This window comes from Lithobates pipiens, unplaced genomic scaffold, assembly GCF_037356315.1.
Source record: "Lithobates pipiens isolate NorthernLeopardFrog02 unplaced genomic scaffold, aLitPip1_a1.2 Scaffold_19, whole genome shotgun sequence".
NCBI lineage: Eukaryota > Metazoa > Chordata > Amphibia > Anura > Ranidae > Lithobates > Lithobates pipiens.
The window spans coordinates 23,898,922-23,915,548 of record NW_027507764.1 but is presented as its reverse complement, the minus strand read 5'-3'; the positions used below and the strand labels follow the sequence as shown (position 1 = coordinate 23,915,548).

Genomic DNA, 16,627 nt, shown 5'->3' with positions numbered 1-16,627 from the left:
ATTTTAAACGTCGCCTATGGAGATTTTGTAAGGGTCAAACGTTGTCGCCATTCCACGAGCGGGCGCAATTTTAACACGTGACATGTTGGATATCAATTTACTTGGCGTAACATTATCTTTCACAATATAAAAAAAATCTGCTAACTATACTATTTTCTTTATTTTTTTCATTTAAAAAAGGTGTTTTTTTATTTTATTTTCCCCAAAAAAGTGCGCTTGTAAGACTGTTGCGCAAATACGGTGTGATATAAAGTATTTGCAAAGACCGCCATTTTATTCTTTAGGGTTTCTAAATATATATATATATATATACATAATGTTTGGGGGTTCTAATAATTTTCTAACAAAAAAAATGACCTTAACTTGTAAACACCGAGTCTGAAAAATAGGCGTGGTCCTTAACTAGTTAAAGAATGTGCCAAAATGTGTGTAAAAAAAAAAAAAACCGAGTTAAAAAAAATGCAAGTGCTTATTATTTTCATGTAATTGCACAGTATTTTTAAAATTGACAAAAGAAATGCCTGCTGAGCATTTAATATGGAGATTCCTGCTAACCTTCAGCAATCCGTTATATTTTTGCATATATGCATCACCTGTGAGATTAGCAGCCATGATGCCCCCACAACCACACTTATTTCTACCTTGATGACTTCTTTTCATGCAGTGAATTAATTTGGAAATAAGCTAGTTAATTCATCCTGGTGGAAGGATGGTGGGGGTTATTTTCTGAAGAGGAACCAATAAATGATAGGATCAATTGAGGGGTGGGTCTGGGATCTCCACCTCTAGAGTAAATAGGCCAATTTAATTTAATGGCCTTTCAGGTTGGAGGAGTCAGCTTAATGGACACACTGGAAGGAACAGTTGAGGTGTGAGGAGGTGGTGTTGAGGTCTCATCCAAGCTTTTTCAGCTCTTGAAGGGCTTCTTTTGTACAAGAAGTGTTTTTTTTTTTTTTTTTTTAAATTAGGCTTAGCCTCTCCAGTGCTTTATCAGGCACTTGAAGTAGGGTTTGAACCTTTTACTTAACCTTTAGACCACAGATCTTTTCTGTGCTTGGGGGTCATGTGCAGCCAACAGGCTTACCCTTCATTTACCCTGAACGATGGTATCATTCAGGAGGAGTGTGAGGGTTACTACCACCCCTTCCAGGCCCTTTTCTCCCCAGCTGTGAGGACAGATGGTGGGGATCTGGGGGAGCACCAGGCTCAGGTCATGGCTTGGTACCATGCTCCTCAGCCGGGGCCCCCTGGTCACCTTAATCTCTGTGAACCTCCAAGTCATCAACTAAACATGGAGACCCCCTGCATGGTGGAGAGCAGGAAGATTGAGGACTCTGGATCGGTTAAGAGTCACCCAGTTCTTCAGTATTACCCCCATGATTGGTCTCCAGACTTCTGGCCAGGAAACCCCAATTTTTCCAGCCAAACCCAGGAAAATGTCAACATTCCAGGCTCAAAAGTATATCTGACACCTCCTAACCAGAGTCCCAACATGCCAGTGGAGACTGTGGCAGCTAACCTGGAGAGTAGCCGCTGCAGCAGCGCCCCCACCCAAGAGGTGACCAAAGAGAACGACTTGCTCGCCAGCCAGACTGTGACCAGCATGGAGACCCAGGAGGAGACTTTGTCTGAAGTCTTGGAGGACGCGCTGGTGAGTCCTCCATGTGTGCGGCTTCTAGCCTTGGCTTGTGCTCAACTAGATAGCCAAAGTCTCTAGATTTTTCTTTTTTGCTGGCCTTGAAGGTCTTCCTAATCCATATTCATTTCTTCTATCCCCACCTGGTGCTGTAACTATCCAGGTGCATGCAAAAAATTAAATAAAAGCCTGCCATCTTTAGTCTATAGATTCAATACTTTTATATTGCTGCCTTCGATCAAGTCCTTTTATATGAGGAAAGTCAGAAATCCTTTTTCTGCATACTAGTTACCTGGCAGAGATCTCAAACACTGAAAAATGGATCAACATGACAGCCAGGCAACTAGATAGATTTTAGTTTTGATTTATTTTATTTTTATTTTTTTTTGACCATGTTTTGTTACACCCATGCATGCTTCATTTGTAGCCCCCTTACAGCTTGCAGGGGTGGTTCTTCCTGCAGCACCCTGTCATGATGCACCTTCGGCTATAGGAGGCATCTGCAGAAGCCAGAGCTTTTACACATAATGCCACTGATTGTGGTTTGTAGGCTCAAATGCACCCATGGGGGGGGGGGGGGAGTTAGGATATCCCCAGATGTGAGCAGCAGTAAAAGCCTAAAATGGGGGGGGAGGGGAACGGGGAAATGATTACAATGCTTTCTCTTTTTAGGAAATGCTCAGTGAGATGGAACTGGAGCAGTTTGCTATGGAGCTGAGGCAGAAGCGGTTTGAGATGAACTTTACACAAGCAGACGTTAGTTATGCGTTGAAAACTTTGTATGGTAAGCACTCTACACCCCCCCCCCCCCCCCCTCTTCTTTTTTTTTTTTTTTTTTTCTTTCTTTTCTCTTCTTTGTAAATTGTTTAGGTTTTTGCATCTCCTTGAATGTCCTAAATTTCCCGTTGTAATGCCCACATTATCCTTGTGATGAGAAGTGCCCCTACATTTTTGTTTTCTCAGTTTGGGTATTGAGGCTCATGAAGTCTAGTTACAAAAGCAACCTTTGGGCCCTTTCTCATGGGCATTCTGATCAAGTCCACATGAAAAACTGACAGGTGCACCTGAATCGGAAGGACTGGCTGATGTAAACGGGACTTGTGATTTTTTGTTTTTCCCTCCCCCCCCCTCCACGCGAAATTGCCATAGAGGCGCGCGAGATTGGGTCCGCCTCCACTCTGCACAGTGAGCAGAGACAGATCTGTCCACCAGGGCTGGACTGGGACAGAAATTTTGGCCCTGGACTTCATCCAGACGGGCCAACTTACATTTTGAGTGTCCCATCAGCACCCCCCTTGCTTCAGTGTGTCCCATCAGCACCCCCCTTGCTTCAGTGTGTCCCATCAGCACCCCCCTTGCTTCAGTGTGTCCCATCAGCACCCCCCTTGCTTCAGTGTGTCCCATCAGCACCCCCCTTGCTTCAGTGTGTCCCATCAGCACCCCCCTTGCTTCAGTGTGTCCCATCAGCACCCCCCTTGCTTCAGTGTGTCCCATCAGCACCCCCCTTGCTTCAGTGTGTCCCATCAGCACCCCCCTTGCTTCAGTGTGTCCCATCAGCACCCCCCCTTGCTTCAGTGTGTCCCATCAGCACCCCCCTTGCTTCAGTGTGTCCCATCAGCCCCCCCCCCCCCCTTGCTTCAGTGTGTCCCATCAGCCCCCCCCCCCCCTTGCTTCAGTGTGTCCCATCAGCACCCCCCCCCTTGCTTCAGTGTGTCCCATCAGCACCCCCCCCCCCCTTGCTTCAGTGTGTCCCATCAGCACCCCCCCCCTTGCTTCAGTGTGTCCCATCAGCACCCCCCCCCCCCTTGCTTCAGTGTGTCCCATCAGCACCCCCCCCCCTTGCTTCAGTGTGTCCCATCAGCACCCCCCCCCTTGCTTCAGTGTGTCCCATCAGCACCCCCCCCCCTTGCTTCAGTGTGTCCCATCAGCACCCCCCCCCCCTTGCTTCAGTGTGTCCCATCAGCACCCCCCCCCCTTGCTTCAGTGTGTCCCATCAGCACCCCCCCCCCCCTTGCTTCAGTGTGTCCCATCAGCACCCCCCCCCCTTGCTTCAGTGTGTCCCATCAGCACCCCCCCCCCTTGCTTCAGTGTGTCCCATCAGCGCACCCCCCCCCCCCTTGCTTCAGTGTGTCCCATCAGCCCCCCCCCCCTTGCTTCAGTGTGTCCCATCAGCCCCCCCCCCCTTGCTTCAGTGTGTCCCATCAGCACCCCCCCCCTTGCTTCAGTGTGTCCCATCAGCACCCCCCCCCCCTTGCTTCAGTGTGTCCCATCAGCACCCCCCCCCTTGCTTCAGTGTGTCCCATCAGCACCCCCCCCCCTTGCTTCAGTGTGTCCCATCAGCACCCCCCCCCCTTGCTTCAGTGTGTCCCATCAGCACCCCCCCCCCTTGCTTCAGTGTGTCCCATCAGCACCCCCCCCCCCCTTGCTTCAGTGTGTCCCATCAGCACCCCCCCCCCTTGCTTCAGTGTGTCCCATCAGCACCCCCCCCCCCTTGCTTCAGTGTGTCCCATCAGCACCCCCCCCCCCTTGCTTCAGTGTGTCCCATCAGCACCCCCCCCCCCTTGCTTCAGTGTGTCCCATCAGCACCCCCCCCCTTGCTTCAGTGTGTCCCATCAGCACCCCCCCCCCTTGCTTCAGTGTGTCCCATCAGCACCCCCCCCCCTTGCTTCAGTGTGTCCCATCAGCACCCCCCCCCCTTGCTTCAGTGTGTCCCATCAGCACCCCCCCCCCTTGCTTCAGTGTGTCCCATCAGCACCCCCCCCCCTTGCTTCAGTGTGTCCCATCAGCGCACCCCCCCCCCTTGCTTCAGTGTGTCCCATCAGCGCACCCCCCCCCTGCTTCAGTGTGTCCCATCAGCACCCCCCCCCCTTGCTTCAGTGTGTCCCATCAGCACCCCCCTCCCTTGCTTCAGTGTGTCCCATCAGCACCCCCCTCCCTTGCTTCAGTGTGTCCCATCAGCACCCCCCCCCCCCTTGCTTCAGTGTGTCCCATCAGCACCCCCCCCCCTTGCTTCAGTGTGTCCCATCAGCACCCCCCCCCCTTGCTTCAGTGTGTCCCATCAGCACCCCCCCCCCCCCTTGCTTCAGTGTGTCCCATCAGCACCCCCCCCCCCCTTGCTTCAGTGTGTCCCATCAGCACCCCCCCCCCCCTTGCTTCAGTGTGTCCCATCAGCACCCCCCCCCCCTTGCTTCAGTGTGTCCCATCAGCACCCCCCCCCCCTTGCTTCAGTGTGTCCCATCAGCACCCCCCCCCCTTGCTTCAGTGTGTCCCATCAGCGCACCCCCCCCCCCTTGCTTCAGTGTGTCCCATCAGCGCACCCCCCCCCCCCTTGCTTCAGTGTGTCCCATCAGCGCACCCCCCCCCCCCTTGCTTCAGTGTGTCCCATCAGCGCACCCCCCCCTGCTTCAGTGTGTCCCATCAGCACCCCCCCCCCCTTGCTTCAGTGTGTCCCATCAGCACCCCCCTTGCTTCAGAGTCCCACTGAGCCATCGGCCCACCGGAAAACTCCCGGTAGTCCCAATGGCCAGTATATGCCTGCTGTCCACTCAGTGGGGATCAGTGAAGCGACCCCCGTCTGAGCAAGCAGAATCCATCCAATGGAGGTGCTTGTGTGACGGGGGCCTTATTTTAAGCTTGCTGTTGCTGATATTAGTCTTCCTCACATCACAGGAACTTCTCACCCAGATTCTAAACTTCTGGGCTGGAGAATTTGGGACAGTTATTTTACAGAGATGGCCAGTGATCTTCAGACCTTCATAAACCGGCAATCTCAAGGACGGAAGGGTGCGTCCTGTGACGAGAAGGGTATGAACATGTTGTTCGCTCCTCATCTCTGCTTCATAAACTGGCACACCTGAGATCAGCAGTGGTCATCAGGACCTTGGCCTCTCTGTTTCATGAAGACCCCTAAGATTTATCAGCCCTTGGGGGAGATTCTCACTTTGTTTTGAGGATGGAATGTCCCAAGATGGACAGTTGGACATGTATAACAATGAACACTTATGAAGTTCTAATTCGTAAGGGTTGGTTTTGCCCCTGTAGTTTTTTAGTTTGACACCACCAAATGGAGACGTATTTACCCCGTCAGTAGAAATTGGTGACCACTTTTTTTTTTTTCTTCTACAGGAAAGACGTTTAGCCAAGCAACGATCTGTAGGTTTGAGTCAGTCCAGCTAAGCTACAGGAATATGTGTCGGATTAAACCCTTTCTAGAACGTTGGCTGGAAGACACTGAAAAGAATGAACGCCTTCAAAAGGTAAGCTGAATTTCTAAAGTTGGTTCCAGAAATTGGTGTGGGGGGTGTGTGGGGGTTTTTTTTTTTTTTTTTTTTTTTTTGCTTCTGAAGTGTTCGGTGAGTGACTATAGAGGCTGGCTCCCCATGCTGATCCAGTGGCTTAATTGGTTGACTTCACTACCTGCAAGTCTGGTCTGGGTTTAAGTCCCAAATGGTGGTTTGAGTGGTATTTTCATAAGGGTCCCTTTAAATCAAAATGTGAGTTTAAAACGGAATACTCCAGTTTACACCCTTTGGGCCATAAAGTAAAGCCAAAACATAGGAACAATGGGTACCGCCTTGGTGCTAACCACTTGCCAAATGATCGCTACTGTGCAGACCACTAGTTCTGGGAACCTGTCATATGCATGCCTCCCGTGATTGCACCCACCCTGTAATCAGTGTCTGGAGGACACTGCTGATCACAGATTGAGGTGAAGAGCCAATCAGCAGCTGATCACCTGTGTCCAATCACAGATGTAAACAGAAGCTGTTAATTGGCATTGCTTTCTTCATGCTAACAGCCTGAGAAGAGGGCCAATACCTGGCTTGTCTAAAAGGGACATGTGCACTGATTACCAGTGCCTGCCTCAACGCACATCAGTGAAGGAGAAAAATTACTTGTTTCTAAGATTTTATAACAAACTATGAATGGTGGTGCGTTTATTTTTGCTAACAAAAAACCCAGTGGTTATTTAAATACCACCAGATATTGGAGTGTTGGATGACAGTGCAGCTTTTACTCAAAGTGACCACTGAAAATTGCCCTGGGCAGGGGGTGGGGGGGGTTCTTGAAAGCTTGCTAAGGAACTAGATGAGGAAAAAAAAAATTGGGATTTGATTTTCTCTAATGAGAACACTTCACTTATTTTGTTCTTTTTGATAAAATTCTTGGCATAATTCTTGTCTGTCAGTCCATTGTATATATGCTTTCTTGATTGTCTCTGAAACCATGCTTGACTATATATATATATATATTTTTTTTTTTTTGGACCTTAGAAGCTCAGACGGCCAGAACTTGGCAAAATCAAGAAAGACAGCTTGGAGATTTTTTTTATAAACAACCCCAAACCAGATCCCCAGTATTTGGAACGGATTGCTAATTACCTGCATATAGAGAAGAAAGTACGTATTTTAATAATGGTATTTGTTAACCTTGTAATATGCCTTTTTATTATAGTGTGGGTTCATGCATAGGCAGGTGCAGTTCGCTAGTCTGCCCTTAGGTGACTGTCAGAAAAATGTCTGGTTACAGCAGACAGTCAACCATGTGCTGGGCCCCTTTTAGTTAAGAGTCCTGCAGTGATGTCATGGGTAAGTCAATGCCCTGTTATTAGCCAGTTTGGGAGGAGCCATGGCACATGGAAGCCAAACACCCCACACCAGCACATGGAGCCTCTAGACAGGGCTGGGAGTAGTAGACCTGCACCCAGAACAGCCAACTGAAGACTTCCTGACCCTTGTGGAGGTGGGGTTAGGGCGGGTTGCAAAAGGCCTTTTTGACGAGGCCAGGAGTTCCTTGAGTGGGGTTGTTTTTCTGGAGGGTCCCAGGATAAGTGTACCTGTGGAAGAGTTGAGTGCAGAGAACCCAGTCCTGTGAGTATAAAGCCCCTGGGAAGAAAGGAGATGGCAGCTTAAAGGGCTGCATATGGCTCACATTTGATTTTTGTGAACCGTCCACTAAATAGGACTGTTGACAGACTCCAGAATGTACTGTATGCCGATGGGACGGTTATGACTTATGATGTTTTTGACTTCCATTAGTAAAGTGCAGTAACCTCAACATGGGACACTTCTTCCTTTTGGATGGAGTGGGGTTCAATAGGGTGCAAGATTTGGCTTCAGCAGGAGGGATAGTGTTCTAGTAAGGACAAGGGGGTTGCAGGGACTTGCTGGCTACAGTGGCAGGTGCTGGCCAACACCAGAACACCGGTCATTATTTCTTTATCATACATCATGGGACACAGAGCCTCAAGTAATTACTTGGTGCGTTATGGGCTTACCTTCAGGTGTTGACACTGGTATAACCAATACAGGAAGTTGACTCCCCGATATAACCCCTCCTCCTTCCAGGAGTACCTCAGTTTTTGCGCCAGTGTCTAAGGTGTTGGTCACGAGTGAAGATGTGCTCTGAGGAGCTCCTAGAGGGATCCATGATGGATTTAAAGAACCTCCACAACCAGATCCATCCTTGCCACTGAGGCCATAGGATGGTACCTGGACTTCGATGCAAGAATGAGGTTTTGCCTGTAACTCTTTTCTTTGAGAGCTGGACCCTAGGAACCAGGACGCTTTTTGGTCTTGCTACATTTCCTAAAGCTATCCTGAGGGGTGCTATACAAGGCCCAAAGGAGGGGAACCCCTATTAAAAGGACCCCAGTCTTTGAATGTGTGTTAACGCAGCCCGCTGTGATGGGTAAAGTTTGGATCTGCTGTTTCAGCAGTATCCTGCAGAAAGGATAAGGTAAGGGGGGGGAAAAGTGTGTGGGGTGTTTATTTTTTTTATTTTTTTTATTTTTTTTTTTTTATTTTTTTTTTTTTAGAAAACCTTGTATATCTAAATGCCATAGAACAGTGCTGTCTCAATAGATGTTGTCCAGAGGAGGGGGTTCTTAACCATCCAGCCTACTAATTCCCTTAGGAAAAAGTTATCAGCTGCTTGGCAGCTGAGGGGAGAAGTTATCCCAAATCATGAACTCTCTGCAGAGTTTAGCAGCATGCTGACAGAACCCCTTTATCCCCTCCTCTCTCCATAGAGGTGTTTCAGCATCTTTTACTTACATTTTTAGTATGTATCCCAGCATGCTGTTGAGTGGCATACCGGCAGTTTGTTTTTGGTCTGCGAAGCGGCTAGCTTCACTCTCCCTTCAGGTCTGCCGCGCATGCACGAGCTAGGCACATTGAAACTGAGGGTGGAGGTTGCCGGAGGACGCAGAGGGGTGTGGCCGTAGGGTCACATGACGCTGTGTATGGGACACAATGTCCATCCACACAGCATTTGATTTCTGAGGGGGAAGCACTGTGGACACCAATCGGGTCCACCTGAGGCTTACACATTTAAAGCACTCTGTTACAAAGGCAAACCTTCCACTGAGGAGAGATGTCCGTTATACGAAGACATCTAGAGCGGGGCACATAAGGGTGTAAAACGGGCATTTCCAGTACAGGAAAATAACTGTTGGCATGCATTGTTTGGCTTTAACTATTTTTTAGCAGATAATATTGTGTGTACCTCTGCTTCTGTGCTTGACATCATGTCTTCCAGACCTACCATAAAGGTACCTAAGGTGTCGCACCCCCCCCCCCCCTTCCCAGGCGCTGGGAACCCCAGTCATGCCCCCATACTGTCTTCCTCTTTGGAGAGATCAGACATGGCAAGGGTGAGTCATTGGAAGCTAGCAGTGGTGCAATTTCTTCACACACTTCAGCCCCTGTATATCTAACTGAAGGAGCACTTTCCTCTGCCCTGCAGGGCTTAAAAGGAAGATTGGCGACTTTAATCACAACATTCATCCAAGTGGATAGGAAACATCCTAGATCCCCCCCTCTCTCACCTTAGGACCCTCCACTGACTGTAAAGGGTCTAAAGAACTATGGGGATAAGACGAGGTTTTACCTGCAGATGATCGGGAAGAAAAACAAATCGGTTATTCCTCTGCGGAGCAAACAGTACTTGGAGTTTCACATTCACAAACTGAAGTACAGAGCCTTACAGAGATGGTCAGCTCTACTTTCATGCTACCCCTAACAGTTAGCTGAAGGTCCGGTCTCCTCCTCGGGGTTCCCTGAAACCTTTTACAGGCATTTCCCGTACACGCATTACTTGTAAAGCTCATTTATTCTGAATTTGATCATCCGGATAAGCATTTCTCCCCTCCTAAGTAATTAATTTAGGAGGGGAGAAATCTCAAATCTCTATCCTATGGAGGAAAAATTTACTAAAAGATGTTAAGTTCCAGCAGTGGACGCTGTGATTTCTAATGTGAATAAAAGTTGAACTTGGACAATGCACATATCAAACAGATAAAAGGTTGGAAGGTCTATTAAAATCTTTTATTTTGTTTTATTTTTATTTTTTTTCCCTCCCTCCTCCTTAGCAGGCACTGTTGCTCAGCCTGCAATCGCAGCCATAGGTATCTGTCAGTCCTTAACCACTTGGGTACCGCGCTATTGCAAAATGACGGCAACAGCGCGGACCCACATTTCCGGGACTACGTCTATTGACGTCGTCCCGGATACGAGCGGCCTGCGCGCCCCCTGAGGGGCGCGCGCGGCGCGCTCTGTGATCGGCGAGTCCGTGAGACTCGCCTGATCACCGATCCGTGTAAGGGGTCGATCCCGACCCCTTATCACGTGATCAGCTGTCAGCCAATGACAGCTGATCATGTGATAAAACGGAGCCGGTAATCGGCTAGTATTCCTCCTCGCGCTGACAGCGCGAGGAGAAAAAAAAAAAGCCGATCGCCGGCGGCCGTGTTCGGGACATCAGTCCCGATCACGGCCAGCAATTTAAGCGGACACCTGCCCCCTGCCAGTGCCCACCTGCCACCCGCAGTGCCATCCTGAAATAAAGTAAGTGCCCCCCTGTCAGTGCCCCCCAGCAGTGCCCATAGTGCCCACAGTGCCACCCACAGTGCCACCCAGCAGTGCCACCCACAGTGCCACCCAAAATCTGCCTCAAAGGTGCTGCACCCCAGTGCCGCCCATCAGTGCCCAGCAGTGCCGCCCATCAGTGCCCAGCAGTGCCACCTATCAGTGCCACCTATCAGTGCCCATCAGTCCCATCTATCTGTGGTACCTATCAGTGCCCATCCGTGCCATCTTATCTGTGCCCATCTGTGCCCATCGGTGCCGCCTTATCTGTGCCCATCGGTGCCGCCTTATCTGTGCCTATTAGTGCCGCCTTAACTATGCCTATCAGTGCCCACCAATGCAGCCCATCAGTGCCCACCAATGCAGCCCATCAGTGCCCACCAATGCAGCCTATCAGTGCCGCCTAATCAGCGCACTTCAATGAAGGAGAAAAATGACCCGTTTGCAAAATTTTATAACAAACTATTAAAACATGATTTTTTTTTTTTTTGCATCTTTTTTTGTTTGTTTAGCAAAAAATAAAACTCCGAGCTGTAACTAAATACCACCAAAAGAAAGCTCTATTTGTGGGAAAAAAATGATAAAAATTTCATTTGGGTACAGTGTTGTATGACCGCGCAATTGTCATTCAAAGTGCATCAGCGCTGAAAGCTGAAAATTGGTCTGGGACTGAGGGGGGTTTAAGTGCCCAGTAAGCAAGTGGTTAAAGGACCAGTTCACAGATGCCCTCAAAGAGCTCCCTGCACAACAAGCTCAGTAGTTGGCCGAGCTACTTAAAGCATTATGCTTTGCCATAGATGCTATAAAGCGATTCTATTCACCAGGCATCACATCTGGTGCTCGTGCTTATACAAATGCGAAGGACCCTTTTGTTAAAGGGTTGGTCAGCTGAAATGCCTTGTAAAAATCTTCTAACCGGTTTCCCCTTTAAGGGAGAACGTCTTTTTGGCAATAGTTTGGATAAATACATGCAAACTATTTCCAGTGGGAAAAGTACTCTTTTGCCAGTCAAAAGAAAATATAAACGTCCTTCATTTAAACAGACCTTTTCCCCAGCACCAAGGGCATCTTCCTCTGACGGCGAAGGTAGTCGCCCCTGCCTAAACCCAGGCACAAAGGAGGACCTGGGGACACAAGTCTGCAAAGCGGAATACCAAGGCCTCGAAATTCAGGACAGATGGACTCTTTCCACTGCATCCCTAGGATACAAGCTAGAATTTTGAGCGTTTCCACCGGCCTGTTTTCTAAGATCAAACGTTCCCAGCAGGGCCGTCTTTAATATTGATTGGACCCTGGGCAAAAAAAAAAAATTTGGGTCCCCCCCCCATGCAGTTTCTCTTTCCACCTGCTTTGAAAAATATAATAAAAAGTAGCAAGACTCAAAATCAGTTTACTGAATCGGATTAGACAGCGAATGTGTTTGGTTGCCAGAGGTTACAGTGTATCACTACCACTCACTGACTGGTTGCTAGAGGTTACAGCACATAATTTATGCTTGTTGATTGGTTGCTAGAGATTACTGCACATCATTACTGCTCATTGATTGGTTGCTATAGGTTACTGCCCATCATTGCTGCTTACTGATTGGTTGCTAGAGGTTACAGCACATCATCTCCTCACCCATTAATAGACATTAAACTCCCAGGGATCCTAGGACTCTCTGGCTCAGTGGCAGTGCAGTGCAGACTTTCAAGCATGCCCCTTCACCCCGCAGTGGGCAGCATTCAGTATTGGTGGATATGACCTCAGGGGGGCATGATCTACATATGAATACCGCCTCTATTTACATATGAATCCTGCCGGTCTGCCTCTATTTACAGATTATTGTCATCACTATTTACATGTCAATATGTACATGTAAACACAGGGTCTGCAGGTGAGTCATCTGTACACAATAGGGCAGAGCTGGGCAGCATTAGTAGCAGCACTTCACACTGAGATATTGGGACACAGTACAGGACTAAAACCTCAAGGAACAATGGAATTTAAACTGAGATAGTTGGCAAGTATGAGGCAGCTGCTTTGGGCCCCACAACAATGACAGGGCCCAGGGCAGCTGCCCCTTTTGCCCTGCCTTAAAAAACGGCCCTGGTTCCCAGGGATCCAGCCAAAAGGCAATCCCTGTTGTAAGCATTGGACCGATTTATTGGCTCAAGGGGTGATCATGCAGATTCCCAAAGACCAGGGTTTGGGGTTTTACTCAAACCTATTTACGGTGCCAAAACCGAATGGAGATATCAGACCAATTCTAGATCTACGGAATCTAAATCAGTTCCTGAGGATCAGCTCCTTTTGCATGGAGTCAATCAAGTCAGACATTTCTATCCTACATGGAGGCGAACTTCTGGCATCCATCGACATCAGAGATGCATATCTGCATGTCCCTATATTCCCTCCTCACCAGAGGTTTCTGCGTTTTCGAGGTAGAAAATACGCATTTTCAGTTTGTAGCCTTGCCCTTCGGGCTTGCTACAGCACCTCGGGTATTCATAAAGGTACTAGCCCCACCTCTAGCCAGGTTAAGGGCACAGGGCATAACTGTTTTGGCTTTCTTAGATGATCGATTGTTAATGGACCAGTCAGTGGCTTCCATCGGTCACAGGATCCACCGGCCCCCGGAAGTTACCATAGAGATTTCCGGGCAGACCAGATGGTCCCCGGAGTCTCTATGATTGTTCGGAGGCCGGGCACGATGTTATGACGTCACACCCGGCCTCTGCATTCAAATTAACGGCACCGTTTTGGCTGGGAAACCAGGATCTTTTTTATTTTAGGCTTCCCAGCCTAGAGCTGACCGATATGGGGTCTTATTGACCCCATATCTCACTGTAAATAGGTCCGATCATGCCATATTCCTATTACAAGGATGTTTACATTCCTTGTAATAGGAATAAAAGTAATCAATTTTTTTAAAGTGTCAAACTAAAAAAATAAAGAATAAACAATAAAAAAAAAAAAAAAAAATGTAAGCGTTCCTGTGAGCTTGTACGCAGAAGCGAACGCATACGCAAGTCCCGCCCACATATGAAAACGGTGTTCAAACCACACGTGAGGTATTGCCGTGAACGTTAGGGCGAGAGCAATAATTGTAGCTCTAGACCTCCTCTGTAACCCAAAACATGTAACCAGTAAAAAAAATTAAAGCGTTGCGTATGGGGATTTTTAAATACCAACGTTTGGCGCCATTCCACGAGCGCGTGCAACTTTGAAGTGTGACTTGTTGGATATCTATTTACTCGGCGTATCTTCCTCTTTCACATTATGCAACAAAATTGGGCTAACTTTATTTTTTATTTTTTTGCATGAAACTTTTTCTGGAAAAATTGCTGCGCAAATACCGTGCGAGATAAAGTTGCAACAACCGCCATTGTTTTCTCTAGAGTCTTTGCTAAAAAAAACATATTTAATGTTCGGGGGTTCTATGTAATTTTCTAGCAAAAAAATTATGAATTTTACATGTAGGAGAGAAATGTCAGAATTGGCCTGGATGTGAAGTGGTTAATGCTAGGAAGCCAGCTTCTAGAGCTATATATTATAGAGTCTGGAAAGCTTATGTTTCCTGGTGTAAATCCAAGGATTGGCACCCTCAGATATATCATGGGCAGAATTCTTGCCTTTCTACAGTTAGGCGTAGAGATGAAGTTGGTCCTGAGTACTGTTAAGGGCCAAGTCTCAGCCTTATCAATTTTATTTCAAAGACCGCTTGCTATGCATTCTTTAGTCCAGGGTTTTATGCAAGGAGTACTGCGGACTTTGTTTTTGTCTGTGTTACAAAAAACAACTTTTTATTTCCTTATGACAAGGAACCTGGTATTTTTGGTTGCTATATCCTCAGCAAGGAGGGTGTCAGAATTGGCTTCTCTCTTGTAAAGGGCAATATTTGGTTATTCATGAGGACAGAGTGGTGTTACGCCCTCGTCCAGGCTTTTTGCCAAAAGTAGTTTTGGGCTTTCATCTGAAGATATTGTCCCGCCTTTGTTTTTCCCAAGACCATGTTCCAGGGAAGAAAAATCACTACATTGTCTTGTTGTGAGAGCGGTGAAGATCTATTTGAAGAAAACTGCTCAGATTCGTAAGACTGACGTCTTATTTATTCTGCCAGAGGGTCCTAAGATAGGACAGGCAGCGTTGAAATCCACTGTCGCTAAGTGGATTTGGCAGGTTATAATTCAAACTTATGATTTAAAGGGAAATATTCCCCCTTTTTCAAGTTAAGGCGCACTCTACCAGAGTGGTTGGTGCTTCTTGGACAGTGTGTCACCAGACCTCCATGTCTCAAATCTGCATGGCCGCGACTTGGTCTTCAGTACATACATTTGCAAAATTTTATTAAGTGGATGTGAGATGGAATGAGGATATCGCCTTCGGGCGCAGTGTGCTGCAGGAAGCAGTTTAAGTCCTCAGGTCTGGGGGTTACCCTACGGGATGTGTCTCCCTCCCCTCAAGTAGCATTGCTATGGGACATCCCACCAAGTAATTACTTGAGGCTCTATGTCCTATGATGTACGATAAATAGGATTTTTAAAACGGATTACCTGTAAAATCCTTTTCTTGGAGTACATCATAGGATACAGAGCTCCCGCCCCTGTGTTTTTTTTTTTTTTTTTTTTTTTTTTTTTTTTTTTTTTTGGTGAGAGTATATTACTTGTATTGCTTGCCTACAAAAACTGAGGTACTCCTGGAAAGAGGAGGGGTTATATAGGGGAGTCAACTTCCTGTATTGGTTATACCAGCGTCAACACCTGAAGGTAGGCCCATAACCCATTAAGTAATTACTTGAGGCTCTGTGTCCTATGATGTACTCCAAGAAAACGATTTTACAGGTAAGCTGTTTTGAAAATCCTATTTTTTGCATGTTAATGGTTTTTGTGTGTGGTTGTGCCTGAACTTACAATTGTGCTTCTGGAAGACTGTCTATGGGAATGTTTGACCATTCTTCCAGAAACACCTTGGTAAGGTTGGGCACTGATGTTGGGCAAGAAGGTCAGGCTTGCAGTCGCCACTTTAATTCATCCCAAAGGCATCCTATTGGTTTGAGGTCAGCACTCTGTCCGGCCAGTCAAGTTCCTCCACACCATATTGCCAAAATTATTGGGCTACCCCTTCAAATCATTTGGAGGATTATGGTGGATTGTTTTTCAGGGGTTGGGCTTGGCCCCTTGGTTCCAGTGAAAGAGAAACTCTTAAGGTGTCAGAATACTAAGACATTTTGGAGAATTTCATGCTCCCAACTTTGTGGGGATGGCCTCTTCCTTGTTACAACATGGCTGTGCACAAAGCAAGGTCCATAAATAAATATATGGATGAGAGTTTGGGGTGGAATAACCTGACTGTGTAAAGGCAGATGTCCCAGTACTTTTGGCAATATAGCGCATCTACAAAGTATAGTGTGTGTGTTGTGTTTTTTTTCCCCCTGCTCTCTGTACCGTCATATTTTGCTTACATTCTTTGTTCTTCAGGTGGTCTATAAGTGGTTCTGTAATCGCCTTCAGTCTCTGGTTGCGATGGGTCCCAGTTTCAAAATTTATGAACCACAACCCATTGTCCCTCGTGTGGGAGTATTTTCTCATCAGGAAATGCCATTTCTAGGATATATGTCTGGGTCACCACCAATGTACAACCCTGCTTTTCACGACAAAAACATGTTCCAACAGCATGTGCCTCATGGATTGCAGCTTGGAAACCAAATCTGCTAACTTTGAGTCTAAGACTACTTTGAAATGGAACTACTGGCCTTTCTTGCTTGTATCCAGATTATGTTCTGGCCTCCAGTATGAAGACCTTTTTTATATTTTAGACACTTTTTAATGCTTTGCAAGACTCTTGAGTGACTTTTTAATCTCCTGTTTGCCATTGTCTAACCTTTTGGATCTACAAAGTGGATGTCTCTTTATCAAATGAGAGGATGAAGTGGCTTGTTGGGAGGGTTTTATTCTGCGTTTACTTTGTTTTAAAATGCCTTCTATGTCAACCAGTTTTAATAACCATTGCAAGCAAAGGTTAGGATTGGAAGGACCTCTTGAAGTTTGGATACCAGGTACATGACTCCCAGCTTGAGGGTTATGGGGGACTAGCCATAAAGATTGGCCCTTTTTGAGTTGGAGTGTTAAGAGGGGAACTGAGC

General features: G+C 47.2%; 1 protein-coding gene across 1 annotated transcript; it reads left to right on the top strand.

The window, feature by feature from the left end:
* Positions 1-1,057: 1,057 nt before the first annotated feature.
* Positions 1,058-16,199, top strand: LOC143997946 (POU domain, class 5, transcription factor 1.1-like). The gene is made up of 5 exons (XM_077493762.1): positions 1,058-1,651; positions 2,309-2,420; positions 5,762-5,892; positions 6,910-7,035; positions 15,963-16,199. The coding sequence occupies exons 1-5, from the start codon at positions 1,064-1,066 to the stop codon at positions 16,197-16,199; spliced, it is 1,194 nt and encodes a 397-aa protein (XP_077349888.1). The 5' UTR covers positions 1,058-1,063.
* The last annotated feature ends 428 nt before the right edge of the window (positions 16,200-16,627 follow it).